Source organism: Macrosteles quadrilineatus, unplaced genomic scaffold (genome assembly GCF_028750875.1).
Source record: "Macrosteles quadrilineatus isolate MER2022 unplaced genomic scaffold, UCM_ALF_1.0 Scaffold_3__2_contigs__length_128488019, whole genome shotgun sequence".
In the NCBI taxonomy this organism is placed as follows: Eukaryota; Metazoa; Arthropoda; class Insecta; order Hemiptera; family Cicadellidae; genus Macrosteles; species Macrosteles quadrilineatus.
In genome coordinates, this window is record NW_026542596.1 from 51,801,447 (window position 1) to 51,822,693 (window position 21,247).

At 32.0% G+C, this 21,247-nt stretch overlaps 1 protein-coding gene across 1 annotated transcript; it reads left to right on the forward strand.

Annotated features, from left to right (window-relative positions):
- Positions 1 to 4,631: 4,631 nt before the first annotated feature.
- On the forward strand, positions 4,632 to 8,533 carry LOC128989198 (52 kDa repressor of the inhibitor of the protein kinase-like). The gene is made up of 3 exons (XM_054411069.1): positions 4,632 to 4,664; positions 5,888 to 6,358; positions 6,971 to 8,533. The coding sequence occupies exons 1-3, from the start codon at positions 4,632 to 4,634 to the stop codon at positions 8,531 to 8,533; spliced, it is 2,067 nt and encodes a 688-aa protein (XP_054267044.1).
- The last annotated feature ends 12,714 nt before the right edge of the window (positions 8,534 to 21,247 follow it).

The following is a 21,247-nucleotide window of genomic DNA, read 5'->3' on the forward strand; positions in this document are numbered from 1 at the left end:
AGTGTACTTACTTTGTGACAACTGAGAACTAATTTTAAATTTGTCTGTGGCCCTCATCGTCTAAAATTAAATTAGATCAAAATCATTATCATTTAATTTTTTTTTTTTACTTAAATTTTTTAATTCATAGGTCAAACTAATAAATATAAAACTGTAATTGAAAACTATTCTTAGCTAAATACAGGGGATTATGTGATCGTTTCAATACGAATTTATCTGATTATGAGAAACTAAATGTCGATCGCATTTACATTATTTACAGTGGGGAATTTTTGCGTCAGACACGCATAATTACGTTCGTTGTGTAATTAAAATGAAATGTGTTAAATAAACAACAGGTTAGGGACTTTTGATTAAACACATGACAAATTATTCATCATAAAGGCTGATTATAGTGACTGACATAATGATATAATTAAATATCTGAATTAATTATGACAGAGAAAACATCATTTGCAACTGAACTTGTTTCATATTTCACATGTTTGCAATTTACTGGGTGAATTATACAGGGTGAATCAGACAACTCGTGCACAACGGTTTGGCCCAGCAATGGTTAAAAGGTCCTTTTTTTATTGGAAATCCGCCATTATATTTTTTACTGGGTTACTATTTTCAATTGTCACTTTAGGCACTTTTCTCTCTCAATGTTGGGATCTTTAAAAGTAGAAATATATGCCTGAAAAGTAATAAAAAAAATTAAAAACAGGTTAAAAAATTAAGACATTAAAAAAAAATTAAGTAGTTTGTTTTTTGAAGATGAAGGAAGGTGATTTTCGTAAAGGTTCCCATAGAAAATTTAATTCCTGACCGTGAATTTTTTTTCAAATCTTTGCCATCGATGTATATAACTCAAGAGACTTTTTCAACTATTTCCTACAAGTTGAGTTATATACATCGATGATCTTTGCTAGCTCTTACCGTTTTTAAACTATATGGCCGTTTAAAAAACGTGTTCTTCTTAAAAAAAGGTAGGAATTCTTAAATCCATCTTTACATATTTTATATTCATTGAGACCTTACAATATCAATTAATTCCATTGTTCAAAGTTAAATGTTTTAATTGAATTTTAATCATGCATTCCATTTTCTTGCAGGTAAATTGTACGAGCTCAACCAATGTCCAACATTCTGCAGAAACATTTTTGACAGAAAACAGTGAATAATTAATTTGGCCACAGGATGTGTTGAAGCAATCCTCTTAAACATCTGGCAGAGCTGCTTACAAGGGACCTACTCTTGGACTTGGAAAAGTATGTTGTGAAATAAAGTTTATAGCTAGATTTGTTTCGTCAACCTCAACTATAACCAATTTTAACATTCAGGTTATAATTTATAAGATATAGGCTTACTATGAAACTATAATAATAAATTATTGTCTATCCTGGCTCAGTATTTCTTTATGTGCAAAAAAAGATAATGCTTTCTTTATCTTCTTTGCCCCATGAAATGAAGCTTATACTTTGAAATCCTTGAGTTCACTATCAATAAATATGTAGCACTGTGCTATTTGTATAGCAAGTTAAATATTGTTCATGAATAGTTTTCATATAATATCATGCTGTTTGCTGGTTGTTGTTTTAATAACAATTGCAATGCATCATTTGACCGATTCTAAGAAATCCAAAATTAAGTTAAAACATCTAAGCTATTGTTATGTTTTGAATGCACTCTAATTAAAAAGGTAAGTTGATAAAATTGGCAGTTTTTTAACAAATAATTACATTAAGTACAAAAGATCAACCTTTTTCAACACTTATTTGTTTAGGGTTGACTTGTCTTATCTTATCAGTCTTATAAACCAACCATTTCATCCCAAAGTAATGACAGTCTTCCTGTTAAAGTGGGTTTAATGTATGTTTTACAAATATATTTTAAATATTATTCGTTATTGATAAAATATTTTGACTAGGAAATTGTTTCTCATAGCGTCAAATATCAGCAGTGCAGTAACAAGTAGGCCTACAGTTGGAGATGGTGTCAAATATCTCATAATGCTGGCTGGTCCTTGGCTAAACGCATACATTTATCACTTTTAAACAATATGTTGCTCATGCTGTGATGATTTAGTCAAGAAGAAAATGGAATAGCAATCCATTTAAAGCAAAAATATTAATGTGTACAGTGATATTTCAAAAACTGCTATTCAACAAACTTTTAGTGAAATAATTTACAAAATCCCGTAATATAGACTGTCAGATTATTTATATTCTAAATTCAATAAAAGCAAATTTCTCGTATCAGATATTCCAATAAACATTTATGTTTATTTATTTTTTGACTTTATTTGGTGCAACTGTGATAAACTTGAACACTCTTTTTTCGAAAAATTTTTTAATAAGTTTAAAAATAATATGTATTTTTTAAATATTTCTTATATCATTAAATACATAAGTGTGTTGAGTAGTATTCAAATGTTAGATTTAAGTTTTTAATTAGTACTGTAAGTACGTGGGAAAAGGCCCTACCTCAAGTAAAGGGTTGTAGAATTTGTATATCTATAAAATATTGTTCTATATTAGTTGATAATAAGTATATCTCAATATTACATCTGAAGTGAACTGTTAATTTAAAACAAGTTTAACTGTAAACCCAGCAAATTTCACTGATTTCCAAGCGCGTTTTCCGATTTTTAATCATTGTTTACCCAATTAATCAGATATATCCTTTTGTTAACATATCCCATTGTTTTTATTTACATGACCGATTTATTTTGTTCACTTTTGACATTTACGAATATTGCCCACCGTAACAGAATATCGTGCAATTCTGCTTGTTATACATACTAATATGTTTTACAGTAGGACTTCTCTTGAAGTAAATTTAAGATATTCTATGAAACTATTAACTACTATATTAATGGTATTTGTAATAGTCATGCTAACACATTTAGTGTTCTATAACAGCTTAACTGTTTGATTGCTTATTATTTCAAATTATGATTCAGATCATAAAGCCTTGAGTTTGATACCATTGCAAAAATACAGATAAACAACTAAATACTTCTAAATAATTATTTTCTGTTCATTAAAAGTCAGAAGTAGGTAAATAAGTATTATTTCACTTTATAAATTACTAATAAAACGGAACCGATTTTCCTAAGCAGTTGGCTTCGGAAAATCTGTTCGTCTCCTGTCGAGGAGAAGTTCTATCCCTAACAATATAAAACAGATTTATATTCTATGCAGATTCACACATACGCACATTATAAACTGTTAACGTGACAATCTTTTTACTACAACTCTTTTAAGAAATTAATTGGTACTTTGTGATGAAATAATTATTATTAGCGACAAGAGTGCTTCGTTGGAACACATTCTAGTGACAAAGTGTTTGAAGTGACAGTCAATTAATTACTTTCCAATTATCTCTTTATTAGTCGCCCCTAATTGGAAATACAACATTGGCTGTCAATTTAAAACCGTGGATAGTAAACAAGCTGACTACTTGAAATGTTGACACCTTTTTACTAATTCTTGTCTGTAATTATTATTTAAGTATTTTTATAGGTAATGTAAGTGATATTATGATGAAAGATTGTAAACAGATAAAAACCCTACCCATAACATACAAAAAGTTAAGTGGTATCCAGCCTAATGTTGTTTGTAGCCAGTCGCCTTTGCACTAGCAATGTGTTGAGAAACACTTCCTCTAAGAGGATTCTTAAAAGAAAGATTAACTGCTCTAAGAAAAGAGGATTTACCTTCTTAGAAGACTTTGAGTTGTGGTGGAATCGTCCACTGTTACAGGTGTCTTAGAGCAAACTAAAAAAAAACATCGCAAGGGATTCGTTATTTACACGTTTACCAAAAATAAGATCAAAATGTTATGTTAACCCATCTTAAATATGTTTATTTTTATGTCTTTTCTTTGAGTTTTTTCATTGAAAAGATATTTTTTAGGCAAAGTGTAGTATGTTTGAGTTTTAAACCAATAATTTTTTTAGTCGATAAGCTAAATTAAGAGCAATGATAAGAGATTATGGTACCTTAAGGTTAAAACAAAGTTAAAGAAAAACTAGACACTGTACCGTTTCCCTATGAAAAAAATATTTGCTACAAACTTGAACTTAGCTTATTTATTATCAACACATAACACATAACATAACATAACATTTATGCTAGTTGTATGATAAAGCTATACTTTATTGTATTTTCCGTTCTAGTTACAGCATTGCAGTGAAGGATGGTCAACAATGATAATGGTTCACTACCATTGACATTGATATAGTCATTTGAAATATAAGAAGTAAGACACGCAGACAGTAATGAGTCACTAAACTCATCGTTACAGAGAGGATTATGACGTCATAAAGTCGTCTACATCGTAACGTATTTTTACATCTATCCAGGGCCGTACCTAGGCTGTGGCAAAGGTGGCCCCTGCCAAGGGCGCAGGTTAGACAAGGGCGCAAAATGGGCGCCGGTTGGGCAAGAACGCAAAATGGGAAAGAGGGACAAATTTTACTTTTTTTATGAGCTAGATGAAAAAAATAGAAATTGACGTTTTACACTTATGTTACGGTAGCTATAATAACGGTTATATGAAATTATTTTATGTTTTTTAATGTAATTTATTGATTTATTAACAATTATTTATTACAATGTCAACCATTGTAGTTGTACAGAAAAATGGGCGCAGGGACGTTCTCACAAGGCCCGGTGGTAAGCATGACACTATTTTCGTTTTAAAGTTAATAATTCTAAGTTGGCAACGCTGGGCGTATTATTGTTTGATTTGCAAGCCTGTCACTTCACTTGCCAGTTCTCCTCCACACGCCAGTCCACTCAGTCCAGTCCCAGTGCCACTTTCAGTGCTAAGCCTTTATACTCTACTTAGCCTATGTAGGCCTAAACCGTATTCGTATTGCGTACATCGCTTCACTTCATCCATCAGATCTCACTCAATTAATTAGGTAAGATTTGTTTGAAACTAATTACATTGAATAACCCTTTAGCCATAAGTTCCGTTTTAGCTTTTGGTGATTATAGGCCTAGAGCAAAACTACTGCATAACCTTTAACCTAATCTTAGGCTTATATGTCATGCCATCAACAACATCTGCCTTTCTGCCTTGTTTTTCTGGAGATTAAATTAACTGCCCCAACTTTATACTGATTGCAATAAGCCTACTCGCATATTCCGACTGCCTATTTCCTCTCTATTTTCTGTAATACTTCCATTCCTTGGTCCGTTTGTAGGTTATACTATAGTAGTATAAGTGCTTGGGTGCTGCTTACAAACTCTCACTGTTGGCCTATACAAAAGAACGAATTATTGGCTAGTTTGTATGTTCTATAACAATGGGCTATGTTTGTTATTTGTATTTGTAAATTTTCCCTTAAAATCCACGTCTAGCAAGCTTAGAAATCAACTTGTCCCGTCGTTTTCCCTCCAATTGGCCATGGGACCCAGGGAGTGCTGCTATCTGTGGACGCTTTAGCGAACTACGTTGACTCTCGTCGTAACGCAGTACAGTAGTCGCAGTTAGTCTGGGCGCGCGGACCCTTGTGCACTAACCATCCCCCACGCCAAAGCCATGAAGACATTGCTGAGGCGCTGAACAACCCCAGAGTGCCGTGTGGGCCAAATGTTTTTGGAAATGAGCAATAAACACTCCCCTCTACACCCCCCCCCCTGATTGTATGTCTTAAGTTTATGCAATTCATTTTACTGTTCTGTAAAATTCTGGTTAAGAGCCCACTTCCTGATATTATTTTTTTAGTAAAAAATAATATATATTTTTTGAATTGGGGAACAATAAAATGCATTTATGGATGCTATAAAGCATCCTTGACAATCTACAAGAATTGGTATTGCCTAATAGGATTGGTGACGATGGTACAAATATGGATTCTCTATTCTATTAGGAATTGAATTTTTTTCAGAAATGGGTCCAAAGAAGAAACTTTCTGGATGTCAGTTTAAGAACATCCGAAAAGAAAAACAAAAAGAGGACAAGAACATCAGCACTTGGTGGCTGGCTTTTAAATGAAAATAAAGAAATGGGAAAAAAAGATACACCTTCTCAAATACAAGAAGAAGTTAAAGAAGAAGACATCAAAAATAATGAAGGCGAAGAAGAAGAATGCAGCATGATACCTTTATCAGAAGAAGGTGACGACGACGACAACCGCAGCTACATAACTCCAACAATACCAATGGACGTTGACACAAACCTCGCTACTTTAGAAGAAGACTGTGGTCCTCAGCTGGAACCATTCACAAAGAATGAACGTTTGCGTGCTGCTGTTGAGGAAGAGGAAGGGTGTAGTTGTACGCCTACAAATGAAGGCAAAGAAATTGAAATAATCTACGACGACCCCAAGCAATGGCCTGAAAATTTTCGATCTGATGCAGTACGTTGTAAACTTGTTGAACGAGGTCCTCAAACTGTTGACTTAAAAAGCTTTAAATTTCCCTGTACAGATGATGGAAGGCACTTTTCCCGCAATTGGTTTTTTAAAACTATAAGAAATGGTGAAACTGTACAAAGGCAATGGTTGTTGTATAGCCAATCTAAGGATACACTGTTTTGCTTCCCTTGTCTTTTATTTAAAGACGATAAGTCAGCTTTCTCGGATGTAGAAAAGGGGTTTAATGATTGGAAACACCTCAATCCAACACTTCACAATCACGAAATTTCAGCATCTCACCTACAAGCATATGGCGATTGGAAAGAACTAGCTACCCGATTGCAAACTGGGCGTACAATTGACGCAGAGAACCAAAAATGCATAAAAGCAGAAGCTGAAAAGTGGCGCAGTGTTCTCAAGTGTATCGTAGATGTAATTCTTCATTGTGCCAGGAATAACTTACCATTGAGAGGGGGTTCTGACTCTATAAATGACAAAAATTGTGGTGTATTTTTAAGTACTCTGGAACTCATCAGTCACTACAATCCTCAGCTAAATGAGCATATAGCTAATGTAAAAAGTGGAAAATATGTCCCAAGCTATTTCTCTCCAAAGATACAGAACGAGGTTATTGAGATTTTAGGTAAAAAGGTTAGGTCTGAAATATTGCAAGATATCAAAAATGCCAAGTACTTCTCAATTATGTTTGACTGCACCCCGGATACAGCACGTTTAGAGCAGATGAGTCAAATAATTAGATATGTAAAAATTGTGGATGGAGAGTGTGTAATAGAAGAAAGCTTTGTTGACTTTATCATAAGTCATCAGAAAACTGGAAGAGGTTTATCTGAAGAAATATTGGACAAGCTGATGAACGACGGCTTAGATATCCAGAACTGTCGGGGGCAAGGCTTCGATAACGGTGCAAATATGGCTGGAAAATATGAAGGTGTCCAAGCTCATATATGCCAGCTGAACGACCTTGCCAAATTTATTCCTTGTTCAGCTCATAGCTTGAACCTAGTTGGCGTGCACGCAGCAGAAGTGTCAGTTCTAATGATGAATTTTTTTGGAAAAGTGTTGGAGTTTTTTAATTTCTTTAGTAGTTCTACAATACGTTGGGAAGCCTTACTTGATTGTGTAAAAACTACCCTGAAGAGACATTGTGAGACAAGATGGTCTTCTAGACGACAAGCCGTTACAGCACTGCAGAAGAACTTGCCATCAGTATTTAAGGTGCTACAAAACATGGCCGATAGAAGCAACAATTGGAACTCTGACACTACATGTGGTGCTACAAACCTGTTAAGACAAATTGATTTCGAATTTGTATGCCTCCTAGAGATTTGGACTGATGTGTTGATCAGTTTGGACTGTACCAACAAATCACTACAAGGAAAGACTGTCACTCTTGATGTAGCATCAAGTTTACTATCTGGCTTGGCAAAACAGATTCAACATCTACGAGAACAAGGTGTACAAAAGTACATAGACAATGCCAAACTAATCTGTACTTCTATGTCCATCGACAGCAGTTTTGCCGAAAAACGACTAAGAAGGGTCAAGAAAATGTCTGGGGAGATGGCTGAAGATGAAGCGCATTTAATTAGCTCTGAAAAAATCTTTGAAAGAGAGTGCTACTCTGTATTTGACAAACTTATGAGTGAAATGGATAACAGATCCCATATTTATCACAACATTTCTTCTGACTTCAGTTTCTTGTCTGACAAATCTTTAAGTAGGAACTCTGTATGTGACCTTCAAAAATGTGCAGCGGACTTGGGTGTCAAATACAGCAGAGACATTGACACTTTTGAACTAGTAAATGAAGTAGCTGCTTTTAAGTTCCAGGCAAAAGAGCTTGTAAAAGACTTGGAGAAGGCATCTCACTTGGATCTCTTAAAGGCCATTTCAAAATACGAGTTGAAAGATGCTTATCCAAATGTAGAAATATCCTTACGGATATTTTTAACGATGCCTGTCAGTGTTGCATCTTGCGAGCGTAGTTTCAGCAAGCTCAAGATAATTAAAAACTACTTGAGATCGAGCATGTGCGAAACTCGACTGACAAATTTGGCAATTTTATCAATCGAGTATGACAGAGCATCCAAAATTGATTTCAATGAAGTAATCAATGAGTTTGCTCTCGTTAAAGCAAGGAAAGTGCAATTATTGTAAATATTGATGAAGTCAGAATACAGTTGTAAATATTAAAACTTATGTAAATAACTCTGTACAAATTGTACTTATTGTAACTTATTAAATTCCACAAAAAGGGATAGGCCTACTTTTGTTTACTACCTTAATATACATTGTGATGAAATTGGGTTAACGGATCATTATGTTTTATAAAAATATATTGTTTAGCCAATCATTTAAGCATAAACCATAAAAAATCATTATAGTGTAGCAAAAAGTTAAATTTTCAATGTCAAAATCAGAATTATTTCTTGATGTTTTAAGAGCCAGAATTGCTTAAAAATGTGTTTTACTGATGTTAAAATTTAAAATTTTTCCATACCCCCCAGACCCCCCGGAGGGCGCACTTACGCTGGTTCGCCACGTACAAAGGAGCATCTAGGTACGGCCCTGCATCTATCTTGTTCGTGCTTGCGGCGTGATTGCTTCCTTAGATTATAGGCTTACAATCAGAGGTTGAGATCAGAGGGATTATTATATACTAATTATTAACTAATTATTGATTATTATATACTAAAGGGTCCATATCAGCAATTGCTGTCCTTAACCTCATTTGTAATTTGGCCTTAACCATTCTCTATGCTATGCACCATTCCCAAATACTCTCCTTTGTAGTCGTGGTCTTCCCCTAAGGTGATACATTTCAACACTGCATTACCATTCTAACCTAAAACGGAACACTAAAATCAATAGACAAACAAATGTGCAATGTTTAGATCAGCTGGTATATTTTAAACAGCTTAAACAGTAGAAGCACTGTAGCAGTAATTCCATCATAAAATTACTGGACCTTTGGTGGCCTGTGGGGCAGAGCAGGGTCGATTTTTGACACTTCTGATATTTTCTCAAAGTCCTTAGACCTTAAGCTTTAAAATTAATCCTCAACAGTCACGGTACTCTTTTCCTAGCTCAAGATATTTCGTGGGAACCGATTCGCTTACGGAACAAAATATATAGATACTTTACTATATAAATTTCGTTAGGTTTTTTACATAATAATAGTTTTTTCCTACCACTGCATGGAAATGATCACATTGCCATACCTGTAAATAGTACGCAAAATATCTCATTCCACTCTAGAGTGGGAATGCATCATTCTCCACCCGTCAAATCTGCTGATTTCTCAGATGGCGTGTCTACTCATATCACAGCAATGGATCAAGTAAGTAAGTTAACAACTGGTAAACAAACAACATAAAAATTTATACCGAGACTTATAAAATTAGTTTAAACCGAATATGATTGAAGGTCAAAGCAATGGTGGGTAAAAAAATGGCGATTGGTTGTCTGAGAAACGTAGAAACAATAAAGAAGCAATCACATGTCTGATTGTTTGTGTTGGTGGTTGGCGTGACACACACAACACAATCTATCTCTGGTAACAATCAAACAAATGTGAGAAGTGATTCTCAGATCTGACACGTAGATGTATGTTCTTCGTATTCTATCTACTTTGGTGTCCACATGAAACAGACAGAAATTTTACTAGACGTATTTTTTTTACGACAAAAGAACATAAATAATGTTGATAAGCATAGTTAAGAATGTTATTGTGATTTTTTTAATACATTTTATAACCAAACAAACTCCGTACCTCATCGATGTAAGGTGTAAGATAAATATTTGCAGGCTACAAAGACATAATTTTTAGGCTCATAATATTTTATTTAAATGAACTGAGTAAGTTTACAAATAAAAGATTAAATACCTTTAGTACTGTCGGTGTTAGGGTTGGGTCAGCGACCTGGGTTTCGAACCTAAGTTCATTATCAAACTGTCACCAGTTTAAACATACCGGTACTCCAAACTTCCAACTAAATCCTCTTCATAACTGGGAAGGGTCCTTAAATACACAAAACACGAACACGAAAACAAAAAAAAAACAGTTGGTGTACATTGTACACAACGTTGTATAAAACCAGTTATGTAAAAAACCAGTATTTGGTTGAAAGTTTGGGGTATGTTTTAACTGGTGACAGCTCGATAATGAACCTTTAGGTTCGAAATATGGGTTGTTGATTTAAACTTGGATCACAGATAGTACTAAAGGTATTTAACCTTTTATTTGTAAAATATGTGATCCAGAGGCCAAACATGTTAAAATGAGTAAGTATATATGATTTTGATAATAGATACAACATGATGAAGATAAATACATCAAATCCCTTAAAAAACCAATTAACTGAAAAACATTTCCCATAAAATCTTGGATGATTCTCTAAACGGAAATCGAAGTGAAAAAAGATTTAGTTAAAAGAGAAAATTCTGAGCTGAGGTAAGACTATGAATTGCATGATGTAAAGGAGTAAAAATCCCATAAGAGAATAACTTTTTGAAACGTGCATTTTATTACTGTACACAATTTAATTATTTGAATTGTGCAATTTTATATTACAACAAGATTTCTTATTGATATTTTGTGGAAATGCTTGCTGCGTCTATTTCTAAGGAAAGTCTGCTATCACCTATAAACATCTTTACGTATTAGAAATTGGTTTGTCACTTAAATTATCTCAAATTATACCGAAATAGCATTAAAGTGAATAATCCTTTTGAAAATCCAAAAAATATTCCGTAAATGGCTTTTCTTTTAATGTTTTGTTTTGAAATCTGTCTTAAAAACATAAACATCTTCTTGATCAGCATTGTACGTGTTATTAAATTTACGGAAAGTAAATAAAAGAGACGTCTTATAACACTTAAAACATATATTTACGCTTATACTGTAACTCACAAGACGGTAAATATACAAAAAATATGATAAGTGGTGATCGATTTCGATTGGACACTCCAATAATCATGTTTGGGACAATCGCCTATATTGGGTCTGTTGATGATTGGAGTGTCCAATCTAAATCAATCACCACTTACCATATTTTTTGTATATTTACTGTCTTGTGAGTTACAGTATAAGAGTAAATATATGATTGAAGTATTATAAGACGTCCCCTTTATTTACTTTCCGAGAACATAAACGTAACAATTTAAAGATATTTATCTTAGATCCGTAAGTAAAGTACACTTTGACGTGATAGGATTTACTCAAGAATAATTTATGTGATCTTAAAAGTTCAGCCGAAAGTTGTTAGAAGGACGCTTATATTTCATTGCTGAAATTGAGTATTAACATTGAAATAAATCTGAACATTTATTTGTGAATATTAAAACTGTGTTTAAGCTATATTCTTATTTTCTAGACAACTAATATGATAAATAAGACTTGAGAGGGACTGAAATAACTCATTTAACAAAATCTAAACCAAACAAAGTTTGCTACAAGTGTAATTTTGTTTCTTGAAGAACGTAACAATTTACAACTTTCCGTTAAAACATAGCTCTGTCCATTCGATATAAAATGTTTTGCAGTAATTCGTAATTCAAATTCTTTTTTTGGATCACGGAAATGAGGAATTTATTTAATATTCATTAATAATATTGTTTATTGTAATAACATTATAACTATGACTATTATGCCAACAAAGTATTATGCCAAAGCTACTTTTCAACAGTAACGAAATCATTTTTTAAATCCGTGTTCGTTTGTTCCCTCTTACTTAGTAATGAATGATTCATACTATCAAAGAAATTACTTACAGTACATCAATTTCCAGCCAAGCCGTAATGTTAGGGTAATACACCCCCATTACTAAATTACCTGTTCGTTGAACCAGTTTCATTGACGTTTAGCAAGTAAATCTTTAGGGGGAAGATTTTATCAGGTGGTAAAATAAAAATTACCAGTATTCTTTTGTTCAATATCTTCTACTAACTTGTAAATATTTTTATAAACAAGGAAATACAATCTATTATTTATTAAATTATATTGAGGACATAATTATAAAATAACGTAAAATAATTAAACATCAGTAATATAATTTATCTTTCTGTTACTTAAAAACAATTAGAAATACTGTACTAACATTACTCATCTAAATTAAAATACAGAATTACAAATATTCCTTTGGATTGCAATCTTTATTTCCAATTATATTTCAACCTGGTTTCCCTCCGAAAATATTTTCCCAAAAAATAAAGAACAAAGCAGCCTTGCAATAAACATGGGCTGCCAATAACATACCTTGAAATGGGCTCCACACGATCCGGGGTGACTTATTTGTTATCTTTAAAAATATACAAATAGAGTAATATATTTTGTTTCTTAGCTGGAAATTTAAAAACAAAGGAATCGTTTTTGAAAATCATTGTTTTTTATGGACAGTTCCACTTAAACCATTTTTTCAAACGTGTTGGCGAAAACGATACTTTTTCAATTTAATAATATTAGTATGTAAGGGGACGGGAGTAAAAAGCTATACATTATTTTCAAATGTATTGTATTAGTTATCTATGTATTGTGTGTGTTTTATCTATGGTAATACAAAACTATTCCAACAGACGGTTTTAGGTCGTATAATGTGATAAGTGATATGGTTTCCAAAAAAATATGGGAGCCCTAAAATTGTTTCCACCAGCTGTCTTTTATATTAAACTTCCGATTATTTTAGTGATCTATACATTTATGCGTTTCATATATGTTTAGAATACCTTAAGGCCTTATTTGAATCATTAAACCTAAATTTAAATGTTTTCTGAGTCTTTTTTTTTCAAAATGTAAAAAAAAGCTTCACAACAAAAGGCAACACTAAAGAGCCTTAAGAACTCATTATAAATTTATGTAAAAGCTCCTAAAACACAAGTTGAATTGCTTTTGATAAAATATACTTAACGGTAATAAGCAACAAACGAACAATAGAAAGGTTCTTTCCATCCCTTAAATAGAAGCTTTGATGATGCTTTGTGGAATGCTATTATAACTTTGTGATTAAGTAAGCTGTATAATAATATAATATAATAATTTTTTCTATTTACTATCACTCTGCGTCAACTATGTTTAAAATGAAATACACAAAACACTAATGAACAATTGTTTTAAGCATTAAATATTCTACAGAAACCAATTTAAGTTTTAAATTACCAAAAACATAACTTTTTGCTTTTGATGAAATATATTGTAATTAACAACGCAACAAACGAACAATAGAAATGTTCATTCCACCCTGTGAACGGAAGCATTGTTAATGCGTTGTGGAATGCTTTTATAACTTTTTGATTAAGTAAGTTCCAAAGTACAAACTGAAATGACAAAAACGTATCTTTCTCTACGAGAAATTTAGGTTAATCACCGTGATTTTTATTGCTTTCATTTTGTATTTTTTATACAAATACAATCATTCAAGTACATTTTCGTACAGTTGAAATCTCTGCTGTGGTTAGGGAGTTACCTGAAATAAAGAGAATAGGTAGTGAAGATAAGGCAAAGTTTTGACAGTGGCATTACCTCGGCCCGATTAAATATACTTCCAATTAACAGAGGTGTTCCACATGGTTCTGCTCTAGGCCCTGTTGTGTTTATACTTTACTGTTTGTGTTTTGTTGTTGTCTTTAGTGTTGTGTTTTACAACCGACTTACCTGCGTACACTAGTCTTTACATCAATGCTATTATGTATGCAGACGACACAGTAAACAGGCCCCAATATAAGGAAGTCTTAGAAAGCCATTACTTAGTTGTTTTTACATGGCTATTAAGTACTGTAACAAGAACGTTCTTGTCTTTAATTAAGCTAAAACAAAACATGTTTCTCTGTGCAGATTGAAAGCGTACAAGTCACAGTTTCCCAATATTGATAAGCTAAAAGTTACAAAACACCTTAGCCTAATAATTGACTCATTGTTATGGGTGGATCATGTTGATGAACTATGCAACAAGTTGAACCGCGTAAATTTTGCCATCAGAAGAGTTTTACATTTCAGTGGCATTTGTTCCAGTGCCACTTGTGGTATGAAATTAATTGTTCTTTGGGGTGCTGCATTATGTAACAACTTAAAGTGCGTCATTCAAAATAGTAATGTGCGAGTGCTGAACAGTATCGGAAATGCGGAAAACTGCAGAAAATCCTTCAGAGAATCAAGGGTCAAACTGTGATGAAAATCTGTCTGCTTGAAGTAATGTGTATTGCCGTCTTGGAACCTGCAACGGGAATGTCAAAAATCACGATTACAACACGAGAATTGCTCAGGACTTACATTTACCAGTACATAACATGTCGATATTTCAACTGAAGCCAATTTACACCGCACCTAACCTAACCCTTATTCTGAATGGCTAATCCAGCATCCATTTTATAAGAAGAGTCAATTCGTAGACTTGCAGAATTATGAAATGTAAAGCAAGATCTTAGGTTTATTTTGTACATCTAATTTGACTCTATTGTTAATCCTTAAGATTGTACAGTAAATATGATATACCTTTATCTCTCTCTATTGCAAATTGAATCCTTATCATGTAGAACATGTCTTATTTGTGTATGTATTGTGCGAGAAATACGAAATACAGCTTTCATTCCACAGCTTTAGTTTACTTGATTTTGTCATAGCACATAAAACTAAAAATGTATCATATTAAATTTGTTTACTGAAGCAGTAACATTTGTATAATTTTGTTTATGGGTTGGTTATAGACATGGCAATTTTTACAACAGGAATCAACATATTCAATTAGGGTTACTGCCTTTACAAGTTATCATAAGTTAATAATTTTAATTAAATTTTAACCAAAGATTGAAATATTTTTGCTTGAAACGCTCTCCAAGATAAATAACAACATCCATAATATTTACTTATAAGTTAATGTTGTTTTTTTTATAATTGAGAGGGAAAGGATATACTACTGTTCTTGTAGAATTCATTTAAACCCTTGTTATTTACACTGTAGTTTATTGCCAACGCTCTGTCTGTCACTTTAAAGGGAATCTTCTCTCCTTCTGTTACTCTGAAAAAAGTAATTCGAAGTTTTTGACCTAAATGGCTTATTAGCGTTGAATAATTTATTATTTTAAACCTGTATAGAATCATTGATTCGATTTTAAAATATAAAAATATTTAAAATCCAGCTCGTAATCTGCTCATGTTAATGCATATACCTCTTACCTAGAACTAAATAATATGAAGAACAATTTAACTCTTTGGCCATCATATTTGTATTTGTACATAAGTTATAAAATGATTCTTGAACTATGGTGTCTTGATTAGTTTTCTTGTCTCATATTTATTTATTGGTAAAAGTTTCTTATGTGTTTTCAACAAACCACCAACAAAAAACACCGATTTAAAATAAAAATAAGAAATGTATGAATAATAATGCATTAATAATTACTTTGGGGCTGTTTGGATATACATATATCAATTGCGTTATGTAGAGATTACATTCAGAATGTAATATTTTAGCAAAAGGATCAAATAGTATTCTAGTTATGAAATGGCGGAGAAAGGCATCTAATTCACGGATACAACACTGTCTGCTGGAGGTGATCATACTTTTTCCAACTTTAAACATTATTTGTTATGTCTTTTGGCCCTTGGCTTGTAAGATTGTTCTTAGTTTAACAGTAATTCAAACTGTTTCATAAAAAATAATACCCCTCCCTTAGGTCAATATATCTTAAAATTGCGTTTCCTTCATGTATTTCTTCTTTTTGTGTGTTTTTTTTTTATACGTTTACAGTTAGGTCTAAATACTATTGGACTGATCCAAAAACATTTCTATAGGCGACTAATAATTTTTACGATTTTACTAATAATTTAAGTTCATGATCAAGTGTTTAATGGGTTTTAAGTCTTTGAGTATAAATTCCATATCAAATGTGTTTGCGAGGATATTATGTTTTTAGTCTACACTAATAAATACGGTATGTTCAACACATTCAAGCAAAAATACAACTACAGTATTAAGAAAATATTGATTTCGCAACTTTCAGAAATTTCTAACTTATCGAAACAAAATTTTAAAAGTGGTAAAAATTATTTTTTATTTCTTATATAGGCTTAATACGTGAAAATTTGAAAAAATTTAATAGTCCTTCTCGTTATTTTTTTAATGTATTAGCTTTGAAACCTATCTTGCAAATCTAGTATTGGGATTTTATCTCCAAGCTGCATCTATAGTAGATAAGGAAATAAAACAATCAAATTATATAATAGTAATGTATCCCTTTCCATGGAGGGATTGGCGATCTTACTGGGGATTATAAACTAAGGAATTTACTGTCTCAAGGTTCTTTTGGGTAAATCCATTCCAACAAAAAATTTGCTGGTTAGCATTCACAGGCTTTGACTTTATCATTTACACGAACCTTTCCCTATCAATAGCCAGACACAAAGCAGAACACCCTATGGTGTGAATGCGTTGAACATTGAAATTTATCGACGGCATTATATATTGTTAATTTATTCGTTAAATAATCGTTTTTAATTTATTAACCATACTTTTAATTTTTCTAAGCCAACTATTCTTGGTTTTTTTCATATGGTGTTAAACTTTGTTTATAGTAACTAAAATTTCAATATAGATTAACTGAAAACTACATAATCAATTTGTCTGGATCCTATTTTATTAAATTAAATTTGGATTTTCATGTCCACGATACTATTTCGTACTCCATTGGTAAAATCTTTGGTCTTATACTACTGTACATTTTGCTTTAAATGTATATTTGTAGACAAGATAGAGCTAGCTATCTTTGAAGCTTTTCAATTTGGAAGAAGTTTATATAAAATGTTAAAATCGACATAAATTAATTATATGTATTCTTGAAGCATCTCATCAATGGTTAGGAGGGATATAAAGTTATGTATCCAATATTGTTCTTGCCTTTTGGCCATCCGCTGTGTTATCTTGTACCTATTGGCTACCGAGATAATAATAGCAAAAGGAAAATGGATTTTTTACCCTCCTAAATAACACTAAAAATATTGCCACTGAAACGTTATTCATATTATTATTTTTTTATTTAGCAAACCTCTTAAAAATAAAACATAAGTCAGATTAAAAGGCTAAGTTTCTTACGGTACCTAGGTAAGGTTTAATACACAAGAATATTTTCGTTTAATTTAACTGATTTCGAACCCGATTTAAGCTTGGACATAAATTACTCTGTGATTTCCATTGATAGTATGGAATATATTTTAATGACAATGAAAATTGGAAAAATCCTTAAGAAATTAATGATGCTGGTCAATGCTGCATGAAAATTTAATCAATCGTAATATCGTTGACACAATACAACTCCCTTTTCTGATATGACTGTATTCTTCACCACGGTTGTTATTTATTGTTGTCTGTGGTCGATTGGTTTGCTTTGTGTCGGGTGATTCGTCAATTTTAATATTCTGTCTGTCCGATAAACCATAGTTTTCAGAAAAAGGAGAGTTATTGGTGGTGGCATAAAATAATATTTAAAATACCTCTATTGTAATAAAAACCTTTTAACTGTAATAGTTTGTCGAAATAATTACCGTAAAATTATTGATATATCAAATAAAGATTCAATATAGCTAGTTTTCATGGTATTATTTTTTTACTGTGCACAATAATAATCTGATACAAAATATTTATTGAGAATACCGCAGCCAATGTTATCATAAATGTATTCCTAATAGATAGTGTTTATGCAACATTAAGGATAATTTTTCAAACTTTAACCATGACCGACGAACATTTTGTTGACACACCCATGTTTTATAAATGGATACTTACTTACTTACTGGAGTGGACACTGGTACCTTAAGATGGTACTTCGCCTCGCCCACGCATTGCCTCCAGGTGCCTCTTTCTTGAGCTTCATATTCACTCCCAATCTTCTAATATCTTTTTGAACTTGATCCCTCCATCTTAGCTTAGTCCGTCCTGGTGGTCTTCTGCCTTCGGGGTTCCTATCAAGTATTTTCCTCACTGGAGAGTTTTGCTCTCTTCTTATAGTATGTCCGAACCATCTCAACCGTCTACTTTTGACTTCCGCTACGATGTCTGGGTCTTTGTAGCGCTCCCTAATCTCGGTGTTAAGTCTTCTCCTCCACACTCCATTATTGAGTGTCGGGCCAAATAAATATCTTTCTACGGATTTACTTTACAAATATTATTTTCTATTATGTCTTTTTGCTAATTACTTACGTTTCTGATCCATATAGTATAATAATTGGATAACTGATGCACATAGTAGCGTCACTAGTATGAGAAATATGAATAAAGTGTTTTGGATAAAATACATTTAAGCAGATTACCATACCAATCATTAATTTTAACAGATTGAATGCAGTAGCATTCAACTTAACTGTAACTATTCCTTAACGTTCAGATTGTACATGTACAATTATGATCTACACCTGTATTGCATGTATTAAAAAGTCTCTAGATATAGCAAAAAATAGCAATGTGGGTTGGCATACTCCTAATAACCTGTCAGTGAAACAATTCTAATTTTTCTAGAAATTAAACATTATTGCAAACTAATGATTTTGCGTTCAGCTGAAGGGAGTTTTAAAGGCCTTAATTCCTTAAAGGGTTATTTTCATTAAATGGAAACTTCACCGGTTTTGGTGAAAGAAAGTTAAACTTAGTTCAAAGTTGTAACACGCAATCGTCCATTCGCTAAAATACCTTCAACTCAACATAGCGTTTTATTTTACAGCGTATTCTTAAGGTTTAATAATGTTTCTTGTAGTATTTTGGCAGCTATTAAATTAACATTATGCTTGAACGCTTTATCATAATTTGTAATAATTTAAAGTTATTTTTAATAAATTAAAACCAATTTCTTTGCGTATTGCAAAACAACATTTTGTGTATTATAAATACTGTGGAATAAGCGACGATATGTGATACAATAGTTCTAACCAATTGTTTCATTGTCAAGTATTTTATCATTAGAGATCGACGGGCTGTTACGTCAATCCCATTACACTATTTACAGATTAGATTATCAGCGTTGAATCGGACTTGTTTATAATGCTTTAATTACAACTGACACTTTTGAGTTTTTAACATTTACGAAACGAGGATTTGTTTATTAATATTGTAATCGGATCTTGTTGAATTGTGGTGAGACAGTATTCATTAGCTAAATACAGTATTTAATTACGCTTGAAGTAGTAAATTTATTATGTATTATTACTTTCATTCAGCACATACATCTTTCAAAACATATATTTATGTTACTGTGTTGTTCATATTTATTCTCCGTCACCTTAGGTTGTAAAGTATACAATCAACTTTATTTTAACAATTAGTTTTCATTGTATAATCATGGTGACGGTCAAACGTCATAATTTTAAGTACTGCATAAAATTAAATGCTGGATACCTTAATTTATTGACTATAATTGTAACACATCATCCAGATAGCAGTTTTGTACGGACTCTGGAAGTAACCCAAAGTGGGCTTGACAGCTTAACGTAATAACCTTGCTGATTATTAGGCTGGATTATTTATTGTTTCGATTACCTTAAGGAATATATTTCTTTCAGTTCACAATCTATAGTTTCCTCTTTTTTTATCAATATTCAAAAGTACAATTGTATTTCATCATTATAATACTGATAATTTCAAACCGTTTATTAATTGAAATTTTATCAGACTAAAAGAAATTCTTATTTTTTATTTAATTATTTAACACACATATACATATTTTATTAGTCTACAAATTTAACAATACAATGAAAACCTAATACGCTTCTTAGTATGTTGTAACCTTCAAATTCCGGTATATGAATCAACTTGTAAATATTTTCATTATTTTATATATTTATTTATGGTAAACACCATTTTACGCTGTAAATTTCAGTTATTTTTTTTGCAGATGGCCAAAGGTAAAAAATATAACGTAAAAATAAAACATGTGTGTGACCAATAAAGCTACTACAGTACCTACACTTAGAATTAACGAAACGGATTTGAGAAAATTAATAAATATTGTATAAAAGCAAGTGGCAATAAATGCTTAGTTATACATGCAGAAACAATAATAACAATAAATACATGTTACTAAAATGTTACTTGAGTTTTGTATTTAAAAACTTTTCTCATGCATATTGAAAGTACCCTTTTTCGGTCAAACGTATGGACTTCAAAAGTATGTTTTGTTTGTTTACACACACAGTTCATTACACTTGGTAGTTTTGTTTGTAGCCAACTCGCTTTCAAAAGGGTGTAATATCTCATAGAGACCACAAGTTAATTTGTAAAACGCGTATTCATACATTACATTTGGAAATGGTTTTTTTGTGTTTATGGATAAACAGCCCAGTAATATATATTTTTTAAATCGGTAAGGAACTGTATTACATTTCATTCAATGCAATTTATTGACAGAGACGGTATTGCAAGTTCTGTTAAGCACATTTCTATTTGTAACAGACACATGTATTCTGCTACTGTATATGATACTCTCTATGCTACTGCATACATTCTAATAAGAGAGCATATTTTTAAAATTGCAAATCATTTTTTTTTGTTTACGCAACAATTGCGTAAAGATAGTATTAACGACACACGAGAAGAAAATTCAAATTCTTATTTGTATACATATCTATATTGTGTTTTCACTAAGCTGAATGAATACATCGAAGTAACCTCTCTGAAAAGTCTGTAGTAAAAAGCAGTTTAACAGCTTAATGGCTTTCTAAATCATGCACATATTTCTACATAAATATTGTAAAATGTTTTTCCCAGTTGCTGTAAACTACTATTAATTTAACAAAATATGGACACGTCTCAAATAGGCACCGTGCCCTTCTGCACTTGTATTATTTTGTATTGTATTACACAAACGAAGATTTTTCCAATGATTGAAAACATGTAT

What these genes read in the sequence shown, in the direction of transcription:
- LOC128989198 (XM_054411069.1), top strand. Translation starts at nt 4,632, where the DNA reads ATGGGCGCAGGGACGTTCTCACAAGGCCCGGTG. An exon ending in CGTTCTCACAAGGCCCGGTG is followed by an intron (nt 4,665 to 5,887) that starts GTAAGCATGACA and finishes AATTTTTTTCAG; the next exon opens with AAATGGGTCCAAAGAAGAAA. An exon ending in AAAATTTTCGATCTGATGCA is followed by an intron (nt 6,359 to 6,970) that starts GTACGTTGTAAA and finishes TTCTCTCCAAAG; the next exon opens with ATACAGAACGAGGTTATTGA.